Raw genomic sequence first — 12257 nt, 5'->3', positions numbered from 1 at the left:
GCATACGCGGTGACACCACCACTTCTGCGCCCATGTTCTTCCCTGGAGCACTCGTGTGCCTCTCGGTCCCTACCACTGCAGCTGGCCTCTTCCAAACTGCTGCCCAGGTACGACGGCCCCTACCGTGTCGTCGAACGCACATCCCTGGTCAACTACCTGGTCGAACCCATTGAACCATCTTCTGACATGTGCCGTCGAGGACGCAACATTGTCAATGTGAAGCGCCTGAAGCCCTACCATGACCCGCTCATAATGACACGCAGTTAGGTCGCCAGTCAGCTCCCTTTTCGTACCCGGGGTAATTGTAGCGAAGCGTTGGAACTCTGTAATGTGTCGCCCTCTCGAGCGCTTTCTAGTGGATCGTCCCCTTCTGCTCTTCTCGGACAGCACCCTCCTCGCGCTCAGAGTCCGTGCTGTCTTGAGCGGTTTGACTTGAACGGGGACGTTGAACGGGTCATTAGGGAAATATCCGCGGATCTCAAGACCCCCAGGATGGACGTGTGCCTTGTGAATCTCCTGGAGGCCAAGAGGTAAGTGCTTGAGAGTCTAAGCCGCAGGTTAAGAAAGAAAAGTTTTTTGTCTCTCTCTGTCTGTCTGTCTGCTCCTACTTCACAGGCAATAAACTCTATTCATTAGTCTATTCATGAGACAATAAACTCTTTTAGTGAAGCCATTCGATGTTTACTTGTAAGCGTGTTGCAGGGCCTCTTTAAACGACCGGCACCTCTGGATAATAAAATCCAGAGACCGGCGCCTGCAGGACTTGTCCATTCTTATTTTGCATTCGAGAGTAACGCGTGAACCTGAGAGCGCAGAAGAGTGCAACTCATATTCACTCACGTTTCGAGAATTCGCTCATCGCCAGACCACATATGCGAAACCACGAACACGCGTTCTGATAAATGACTGGACAGCACAAAAAAGCTAAATGACATTTGACCATCGCTATGCAAGCTTGAAGAAATTTAGTCAGGGTAGTAGCCCTGCAGGAGCAATATACGTTGTTCAGACCAATTACATGACCTCCTCGGTACGATCTTATTGATTTTTTTTTTTGTTTATTATCGGAATACTTAAGGTTAACTTACACTTGTGTATGGCAGTCAAAAGTTAATGAATGCATATTACAAAAAAAATAATTTATACAGGCTGTTTAACTGTAGTGAAAGCTCTCACTATTCGATCTCAGCGCCAAGACATCATTGGGCACTATTTGAACACGCTATAATACCATTCGCTGCCTCTGGCTACCAAGTGTTGTTTGAATCACCCCAAATGAAAGGGTGGATCACCGTTCAGCAGCAGAAAGACAAGCGATGGTTTCAACGGTAACTATGCCGACAACGGATTGTATTCGAACTGTGCGAAGAGCGCTGACGATTAAATGGCGAGGTAAGTTAGAATGATGAGAAATCAGTAAATTTCACTTATTGGCACATGTGTAGTTCTTTATTGCAAGACCTGTTTGTGTAAAGAGCATTTTCCCAAACAATTCGTTGTTGAATTTGACACACACAGCTGGTCTTTGACATACGTGGAGCAGCAAACACGTGAGAAACCCGTGAAATCACTAAGGTTTAAACAATTGCGACAGGACCGACAGAGTGTGAGAGTTTATTTCATGTAAAGAAGTCGCCGAGGAGGTGCTTTTTCAGCGTTTTTGCTTTGCTTTCTATTATTTGCTACGTGCCGGATCGACGCCTTCGGGTACTTCGTGTTGTGTGCATATTGTGCGCTTACCAAGCATAAACTACACTGGCATCTTAAGGGCATTTTATAGTACGATGTGACGTCTATACTCACGCTAGAACAGAGATGTCACTTTTCTCGAAACGAAACGCTATGGTGCGAATATGCGCATACCTAAGCAGCAGTCATCGGGAGATTCCTCCTGGGTCGCGCAACTCTCGGCTATAGCTAGCTGTGTCATATCGGTATATATGAAAAGTTTATTGCATTGATGTTGTAAAGAACAGTTAAAAACGCACTTTAAGGTAATAAAGAAAGTTGAGCGAACTTGTGCCCCAGAAAGAAACGAGATATAGCTAAAGCGAACGCCCGAGCATCTCTGAATCACAGTTCTTTTTCTGTTCCAGATCTACACCTCTTCTTCTTCTCTTCCTCTCCTTGTATCCAGCGCCGGTAACGCGCAGCTGCTATCGCCTGGGTCACGCAGGCACGTGCTTTCCGCCCCACACTTACTTTGTTTGGCACGAACGCCACAAACAATTGGATGCGCGTAGGAATTGGCCGGCGCCCGTTGGTTGTGTCAGTAGCTTGTGTCAGGACGCAAATTGACACGCTTTGAGCTCGACGGTACGGGCTCGATTCATGGTCCCTGTGGTTGCATTTATATGGAGAAAAATGGGCATTACATCAATTTGCGCAAACCTTGGTGACCTACCCTACGGCGTGCCTCATGTGGTTTTGCTACGTAAAATTCCAGCAATTATCCTCATCCTACAAAAGTTTCGATGCGCATTTTTGGTACATGGGGTTTCACCTGGGTCGCATACCTGCGCACCATAGAACTATGGGCCATGGTTTGCGGGTATGCGCTACGCGTGACGACTGGGAAACGTTTAATCAAGTGCGCGCCCGCGAAATGCGAGGCCTCTTTTTTTTCTGACAGAAGCCATGATCTTGATTGTGCACATCTGGTAAACAATAGCCGTTTGTTTGTCTTATAAAGAAACAAGCTTAGTTTACAAAGGAAGATCACGTCTTTCGTGAGTATGCGACATCCAAATATGAAACGAAATGATCTGTTACTTTATTCACTAGTCGTTTTACGGAATGGTGACGGCGGTTCGGCATGGCGCAGTGGTAGCGTATTTGCTGAGAGAACCGAAGGTGGTGAGCTCAAATCCTCCGGCGCAGGCTTTTTATGCGGATTTTTTTGTTTTTTTAAGTAACCGCTTTCAGATTAACATTTAAACTGCCCTGACGCACAATGAATAATCTGTTTCGACGTCCAAGCTCAGTTAGAATTGTAAGAATACTGTTCTTTTTTTGTCTTGTTTTCTTTTAAATTTGCACGGCATGTGAGCCTAATACGCAGAGGAATGCGTGTGGAGGCGCATTCGCTCTACCGGTGTCTTTGTACCTTAACATGGTTTTGAAAAATTTCCTTGCTCAACTCTACTTCAAACCGAAGGGCAGTTAAGGCTGAACTGTACTGCTGACCATCCCTAATGCCTTTTCAGGCGTCAGCATTAGTGACGCCTGAATGTAGCGTGGCAAATCAATTTTCAGTAGCAGCGCTACTAATTTGTTCTGCTCTTCCCTTTGTAAAGTAACATTTCAAACAGGTTAGATCAATGCCCGCCCCCCCCCCAGCAGTACTAAAGCCATTCTTTCGACAAGCTCAATGTCATAGTTTTCTGGGAAGATTCTGAATAAAAATTGACAAAATGCACTTGCTTGCTGGCAAAGTGTGTTGTTGATGCTTCAATTGACGCCGAAGGCTTTATGATACACAAACCATGTTCGTCTTCATCCTGCCGTTTCTTGTAGGCCCCGCTGCCGGCGGCTTCGGCAGTGGTCCTAAGATTCTTGTGGCAGATTATCAGACTAATTGGACCGGTTTATTAACGGTACGTACATTTTCAACACGTAGTTCAGCATTTAATATCATTTAAGGATTTATTGGTGGATACCGTTCATTGCTAAATCATCAATGTGTCTTCTTTTCACTGATTATCCCTAGATCACTTGATGATTATTTGTGACTCAATCCCCAAGTACTATAGTAGCCTACACAATTAGCCAACACCTTATCTGATATAGCAGTCACAGGATTCGCCGTCACCTGACAGGAGTGCATGAAGCGAGTTCCACAGGTGCCGACGCGCGCCATCTTAAGCCACATACCAACGGCCAACAGAGGTTTCAGGTCGGCTGTATGCCCTCTCATACCCGCCATGGTAGTTTAGCAGGCAATTGGTCGCGCTGCTGGGCACGAGGGCGCGCATTCAATTTACAGCCACGGCCAACGCATGTCGACGAGAGTGAAAGGCGGGAACACTGGCGTACTTAGATCTAGGTGCGCGTGAAAGCCCACTGTACGCTGAATGTGTTTTCTATTGCGGCCGTTATGCTTTGATTGGAAGCCTCGCGTCTGATAATTCTACAATTAAATCGTAGGTGCTCGTGAAGAAAATTTCAAGAGCGCGGGAATAAGGACGAATACAGGAAAAGAAAGCTGGCGCGGACAAGCGCTTGTCCGTGTCAGCTCTCTTTTCCTGCATTCGTGTTTCTTTCCACGCTTTAGAAATTTTCTTCATGATGAGCTAAAAACTCGCCCAAAAATCACGTTATTCACGCTATTCCCACGCTTGCGATAGATGCTACGAAGCGCGACGGAAATATGGCGGCGCGCTTTGAATTCACCGTTTTCTTGTCCGTATCTCTGAGCGGGCGCAGCCGCAGCTGCGACGCTTCTCCGCTGTGGTCACGTTGCGTGACACGCACTGCGGCGGCTCAAGATCATTCCAACGCGATGAATCACTTTGGAAAAGCTGGCACCAGTCGAGTGTTTGCGCGCTCGCTTACGGGGAAAATGCCGGCGCCTTCCGCTGGCTTCACACCCTAACGCTTGAAGCGCGATGCAGCTCTGTTTATGCAGATCAGTAGGATGCCTTGGTAGCCACCACCGGTACTAAATCATGCGCCGTATTGCGCAGCAAAACGCGTGACCGAGTCGGGGAAATAGCAGCCCCACTCAGATGGCGCCACCGGAACAATGGCCTTGGAGTCCTTGAAACGGGGCTTTGGGCAGCGCTGCCCAATATGTCCTCCTCCGCGAGGCTTCATCTGATGACATCCCCATAGCTTCTGCGCGCACGCTTTGGGCGAGTAACAGTGAGCATGGCAGCGCCGGAAAAAAATACAAGATGACTGGAGCTGTCGAAGCGCGTTCCCATTGCCTCGAATTTATCACGTTGTCGTCGTCCGCTGTGTGACCCGTAAGGTCAGCGCTCACTCTTGTATTACCAGCGGAGCTGCTTAAGCCGGCTTTATTCATTCCATCGCTAACACTTCAAAATTAAAAAAACTCCATGCCACGACGACGTGACACGTGTTCCTAAGAACCGGCTGCACAGCTGTGCGCTTGCTTTGCCAACCCATGCACAGGTATATCATCAGCCCACCTGTCTGGACAATGTGCGCACTCACTCGGTCGCGCCAGACGTGACGTCACGGCCAACTGCACTGCGGTGCTTCGCTCTGTATAACGCCGGCGCGTTGGGGCGGCGCGAGGCCAGAGGCGCAGACATGGGAAGACCGAAAAGGTTCGCATTGCCGATGAGAAAGCCACTTACCCCCAAATGGGGAATCGCGGCGCGCTACTAAGCGAGACTGCTGGACTCGATTCGTTTAATGCAGTCCACGACGTGCTACGGCTGAAACGGTGAGAGAGAACTGTGCTGGAGTCGGCTAGAACATGGCTTCACTTACCATCACTCTGCATTACTTGGCATCACTTCGTATGACCAGCAGAAGTGACGAACCGATCACCTCCGCAGTGATGTTTCTTGCGCCACTTCGAGAACAATGTATTCGACTGCTTTGCACTGCTTTTAAGATTTACTCTCAAATCCTCTGAGACAAGGTAGGCGGGCCTGATGAAACAGGTGATATCAGTAATAAATACAAAATACACCTGATGCGGTATTACCATCGTGAGATGACGCAAAGCGGTAGTTGATTTCGCGGTTTATTTAGTGCTGCCAAAACAGTTGGAAATTGGCGAACGCTAGGTCGGATCGAAGCAGTCGGTCGTGTCTACGTGGTTGCTGTCATGTTGATTTGTAACCACAGTTGCAGCCGGTTATTGATACAATAAATAAAGGCAGACGAAATAAATGCGCAGTAGAATAAACATACCGTGTATCGCTATGGCGGAGTATGTGAAAAACAGTCGCAAATCTCTCAACCTTATCAACATTTAACCAATTGCATATAGGACTATGTTTTCTACGCAAGCATGTGACTAGCTTACAGCTTCCTGTAACCACCTTGTGTCAGTGGCGTAGCCAGGAAATGGCACACGGGGCCCGTGCAACCCACCACGTATTTTTCTACTGCCACGGGATAGAGAGCAGAAAATGACACTCGACCACACTTGCCGGCCCGGACCCCACGTGGGATCAGAGCCCCCCCCCCTTCCCCCCTCCCTGAATCATATTCTGCCTCGTCCCCTGCCTGTGTGGTACACCCCCGACCGCTTCGCTGACTCAAGGCTACTCTGTTGCAAAACCTGACGCCACTGGGAGCCAGTGTCCAGTGCCATGCTGGATTATGAGTACAGTATCGCGCTGGATACTCCACGCTGGATACTGGGAGCTGGATACTCCTGCTCAAAACTGCGGTGCCTCATAAGGACACAGCCCGGGCACACGGTACGAGGAATACAGGCAGGACTTGTGCCTATCTCCCATAAATAATACATTAGTAAAAGAAGTGTACTCACCACGTTCTGATCCCTAACCAAATACTACCACTTCACCACGTGGGAACATGGCCGACTCTTTGTAAAACCGCTATTTCACAATCGAAGACCCCGTTCGGCTTCATGTTTAGATGTCATACAGTCAATACATACCTGTTCTTCCTTTCCAAAAACAACTGCGTCTTTAATTTCTCTCTTTCCATTTCTTCTCTCTGTTTCTCTCTTCCTTTATCTCTCTCTGCATTCGTTGTCTCACCCATTAGAGTAATTCCATCCCGTGCCGCAGAAATTCGCGCACGTGTTTTGAGAGCGAAGCAGTTGAAGGAGAAGACTAAGAGGAAGACGGGGACGAAGAGGGCGCGCGTCCATTTTTGATTGTGATGGTTTGTGTTTGCACTACGCGGCGCACCGAATAGCTCAAAGAGCTCCGCTCTAAAAAATAGACTAATAGGAGAAGAACAAGACACAATGTCAATATTATTACCAATTAGGCCATTTGGTAATTAAGAATACTAAGTATAATGGTACGGTTAATACATTTTTTGAACATGTGCTGAATTATGTTTACAATTTTTACGTTAAGTTGTAGAGCGGATCGTATGCCGGCCATGGCCACCGCATTTCGATTGATGCAAAATGCTAGAGGCCCGTGTGCTTAGATTAAGGTGCAAGTTAAAGAACGCCAGGAGGTGAAAATTCGGGGACCCCTCCACTACGCGCGTCTCATGATTATCCTGGTTTAGGGACATAAACCCTCGCCATTATTAATAAGTATTGGAGACATCTGATAAGCGGTATATAAGCTGATGACGTTCGAATGTATAAACCAAGAAGCTGTGTATCTTTATCACGTCCTGATTGTATTTTGTATGGCTGAACGCCAACTGAGAGGAAAATTGGCACTTTCTCTTTCTTTCTAGTTTCTGAAAACAGAACAGACAATTTGGCTGAAGTACAGCATAAATCTGTTGGAAATATTGAGTGTGTTGGATGAAGAAAATTGCACTCACAGGAATAGTTACACTTTCCGCAAAAGCTACCATGAAGGACAGCTAAAGTAAGTGCATGAAACGCAGGCTCGTAAACCAACGGCCCATGGAAATCAATTTGTGTGAAAAAGATTACATGCCCCTGTAGATGCCTGTAAGTCACTTGGAGTCAAATAATTATAGATTAATCATTGTTTATGATGGACAAAACTTCTCCCAGTGCACCATTTAGTGTGCAGTACAGCGTGCTCGAGCAGTGGTTTAGAGGCCGCAAAAAGAAAATTAATTTGTTCGCGGCTGCGCTGTACAACAAAGCGCCGTGAATTAGACTACCCTTGTGTTCGCTGGGCCTAAGAACCGTGTCGCGATAGCCGCGACAACACATCGGGTCAATTTTGCTCTGAGCTCTGGCATATTTGGATATGGGTTAATGATAGGTGATCCGCAAAATTTTGTTTGCTGATGTGCAGTCAGAATTAATGCGCTACATTTATTACCACAACAGCCACCTTCTCGGTTGCGCAAATTACTGCTAGTATGGTTTAGTAGCAGCAGTACAATCGTATAACCCTCAGTGGTTAGTTGGTGTAGAATGAACATCTCTTGGTGCGTATCTCAATGATTTCTAGGTGTAAACTTCGCTCTCGTAATACAAGAACAGTGTGAGCAGTACCGAATATGCATGTATCACAGATACTCTTGGGGTCTTCTGTCCCTATGCGGTACGTCTCTGAAAACGAGTATCTGTATCAGCATTTCCGATATAAGAGACAATGTACTGTGTAGCTTAAGCTACTACCGCAACACTGCTACCGCAACATCACCGTGATAACAGTAAACGTTGGCTGAAGTCAGCTTCTCAAGCTGATTGTTCACTCACAGATGTAGAGGGACGCACTGCAAGAGTAGAGCGACTGTATTACTCTCGCCAGAGTTCTTAACTCCGTAGTGGAGAGCTGGCCGCGGAACTTACTCTTTCCTTGAAAACAGAGTAAAATAGACCATGAACATTCTGCTACTCGGATGGAGTTCCAGTACAGAGAACTCCTGCACCGACGTAGCGTGAACAGGGTTCACGCTACGTCGTAGCCCCAAGAGAGTTATAACGGGCTTAGAAATGCCGCTCTTTCAGCTTTCGCTATCCTGCCTGCGCTTTGCGCGCGGCCTGGCATTTTTTTTTTTTATTTCCGGACATTAGGAAACACTGCCCCCCCCCTCCGCGCATATTAGCATGCGGTTGAGATTACAAACTCTCATTTGGCAGAGAAATCAATACGAACACTTCTTCGTATATTACAATTTCCGAAACACTTCACGTAGTCCGAAACATCAGTTCACCGGTCTCGGATTAATGTAACAGTTCCTGGCAGTCATGCGGTTTCTCCAAATACCGTGAAGACCGAGGAGAATAATTATGTCATAGGGCACAGTATCTTAACCTGTAGCTAAATAACAAATACCGTGTGGCGTGAGCGGTTCTTTTTTAAGGGTTCTTTGCATAATATCTTAAAGGAAGACCGCACTCCAACAGTCTATAAATACATGTTCTATAGACTCAGATTTCCTACAAAGTAAACAATCGGTACCCCATGGTAAATACTCCCCTTTTCTTCTAGCCAAGTTACAACATACTTTTTTGACTGCATACTAATACCTACGCCACGCTTCAACACATCACTCTTGCCCTATAAAGACTAGTCAAGACAGAGCTCACCGCTCGGCTTCATCTTTACAGGTCGCATACTCAAGATAGACCCGACCTTTCTAACGAACTAAAATTCGCGTCTTCATAACACACAAACAGCAGCCGTCCACGAATGACATTGAATAACGTGCATTTTCTCGCGCAATCGACGATACACCAGTACAGTGGCCGTGTCACTGTAGTGGTGTATCGTTAGGTGCAACTATATGCATAACCGATCGCCAAACACCAAACTGAACGCGCAAGAAGGCATACCATCATGTTAGTTCAACAAGGCGTATTAACTGACAAATCTGTGACACAGAGTGCCGGCGCGTGAGCCGGCGGCTTGCGGTGGCTGCCGGGGTGCGTTTGCTGAAAGCACATCGCAACGATGCCCATCGCATCTCGTACGGACACCGTACGCAAGAAAAATGGTTCATTCAAGTTAACCGGTACTAAAGCTCTACTGTAACTCACTCTCACATGTCGGAATTGCGTATTCTTAGACCCAGAAGCGCCGATAACATGTACACACGAACTCGGCAGGTGCGCTAGGCCTACCTTCGCTGGGGGTCGTACGGGTCATATTGAGCGCCACCAATCTCGGCGCATGGGCCGAAGGTTGAAGAATGCGCATTTTTGCGTCGAAAGCTTTTTGCTGCTAAATTAAAATGCAACCGAGGTAAGCGAAAGTGTGAGAATCGCCAGAGTTGCACCAACGCTTCCATTCGTGTAGAGCGTGCAGAGGCAGCTGATCTTCCCAGTCAACACCTTGTTTCCAAAGCTTTTGAAACAGATCTTCATCCTTGTTGTGAAAGGAGCCAACATAGTTAGAGCATCGTATATGCGAGATGGTCTGTAGCATGAACCGCTTAGTATTCGTCCTTGAATAAATTACAGAGCGCTTCCCAGGCTGAGCGACAATATGTCATTGTCTAGGTGCCTTACCACTCCCAGGACTTTCAGTAATTCTGTCAATTGTCTGAGAGGTAGCTCCGAAGCTTGCGTCCGTTGCCTGCCAAGTACGCGAGGGTCGTTCGAAAGCCTATTTGCGGAGTTTCATCGATACACTTGAGAACAACTGAGGAGCTTTTGAACGCAGCTTTGCTGGAGAGAAGGTTGTAAGGCAACGCAGGACATCGCTAGACCGTGTGAGCCATAGAACAAAAGCTTTCGCTATAGTCGGGGCAAACAGCGTCAACGTCCGAATATATCTTACCGAGGAAGCCCCGCGGCGGGAAAGACCTCGCCCTCAAGATTCTCAGAGTACGCAATAATTCTCATTTTGCGGTCTAAAGTTCACAGCACAGTGCAAAAACGCCCTCGTAGCGAAAGTTAAATCATGATTACGGACCTATATGCAGACGCTCGCACATGTAGAAGCACTGCAGGCAGTCTACTCTAACAAGATAGTTCATATAGTTTGCAATCATCAACTGATTACCTTTCACGCAAGAAGCCGGTTCAGGCGTCTTCACAGCGGTGACCACGTGTTGCGGGTACTTCTTTTTCTGCAAAGACAGCGACTGTAAACTATCTTGTGCTCTCTGTTCGTTGGAGATTAATAATTTGACAGTAAAGAGCACATCTCGTTTCGAAAGCACTTACATAAATGTCCTGGAGAATTTCCGCGAGGTGTTTTTGTAGAGCGCGGCAGCAAAAGAGCGGAGGTGGTATCCCACCTAGCACGCGATCAAAGCGCGCCCGATAGGGGGCGACTCCGTCTCTCCTCGCCGCCAATTTACTCTACGAAGTGAATGGAGATTTACCTCTTCATTCCGTTGTATGTTCGACAGCTGAGGTTCCTCTGACTTCCTGTTCGCACTCTCTTCGTTACACTTGTCATTCAACATCCGCCGCGCTTTGTGTGGTTTCTCATCGTCCGCTGGACTAATCGATTCCTCAGTTACAGCGGAGGACGCGAAACCCACGAATGAATGAATGAATTGAACCTTTATTTCGCAGGAGAGGAAGGCGCTCGGCCGCAGTTTGGGAATAGGTGGGGAAGGGATTAGGCACTTAAAGCGGCCCTCTAACACACGCGATTCCGGGCAAGGTACCAATTTTTGCCTCCACTTGATGACACCAGCAAATACGCTACACGAAGATACAGAAACACTTCGCAATGCACCGCAAGGACATGACATAATGAACCACATTAGATTGGTCGACAAGCTACTTTGGTGTTAGCTAACCTGAGCACGAATGGTTATATATCTTTTTCTTACCGACAAATAATAAAAATCTTACCAATTCTTATCAATAACAAAATCTTATCAAACGTACCGTTCTGCTTTTGTTTGACATGCTTCAGTTAAACAACTTAGTAGAGTAATTGAGCTTATTTATTTTCATTGCCTCACCTAACACTTGACCATTGTCATTGAAGGATATTGCGTACTCAACATGCCGAGCTCCTCAACGTAAGTGACAAACCTGCAATTAAAATGCTGACCGAGCCAGACAAAGGTAAGCAAAACTGGTGCATGAACGCTTACATCGATTGATTGCCTTTCACAATGTACGAAACTATCCGCGCCTGCGCTTGCGCTATTAATGCGTGATTTACCGGATTCTTTACGGGCGCTCACGTATTGAAATGCTGCTAAAGACTCATTGGTTTTTGTGAGATGTCCCAAGCTACGAGATCCATGGAACCTTTTAGATAGCTTGATTTTGAAAAGTGTTCTTCTAGAAATAACATTTTTTTTCGGCGCCTAAGTTAAAATACACCTTTACTTATGTTCCGAACTGCTTATCAGGGTACAGAAAGTTGCTCTAGCGCAAAATCAACATTGATCTCGACAATTGTTGTGTACACAATAGCAAATGGGACTGTTTTATAATGCCTCTTCAGAATTTCAGTTATTTGCCATTAGCAATGATGATTGCTTTCTATTAAGCGCCGAAACCGCAACACGCCGGGGTGGTTGACTCTGGATTAATGGCGACCATCTCAAATTATTTGATGCAGAATGAAATTGAATTACACACGTGTTCTTCCATTTCGTCCACATAGAAACACGGCCGCCGTGGCCGGGAGTTCAAGACTGATCTTCGAGCTTAGCGGCCTGACACTACACATAATCACCGTTCATTAAACAGAGTTCTGAAGGAAAGACAGATT

General features: G+C 46.7%; 1 protein-coding gene across 4 annotated transcripts in view; it reads left to right on the top strand.

Annotated features, from left to right (window-relative positions):
* The first annotated feature begins 3376 nt into the window (after positions 1 to 3376).
* The window catches only part of LOC119405969 (uncharacterized), a 326987-nt gene continuing 318106 nt past the window's right edge, over positions 3377 to 12257 (top strand). For 2 of the 4 annotated variants that reach the window (XR_005186483.2, XM_037672793.2), the window contains exon 1: positions 3383 to 3596. Coding sequence is in view for 2 of the 4 variants with exons in the window: in XM_037672793.2 (XP_037528721.1) it covers positions 3486 to 3596 (111 nt within the window). In the remaining 2 variants the exon portion in view is untranslated. Of the gene's footprint in view, positions 3597 to 12257 lie in introns of all 4 variants that reach the window. The other 2 variants (XM_037672794.2, XR_007417558.1) reach the window with 2 other exon arrangements.

Source organism: Rhipicephalus sanguineus, chromosome 9 (assembly GCF_013339695.2).
Source record: "Rhipicephalus sanguineus isolate Rsan-2018 chromosome 9, BIME_Rsan_1.4, whole genome shotgun sequence".
NCBI lineage: Eukaryota > Metazoa > Arthropoda > Arachnida > Ixodida > Ixodidae > Rhipicephalus > Rhipicephalus sanguineus.
Note: the sequence above shows the minus strand (reverse complement) of the source record. Positions and strands in the feature narration are given on the sequence as shown.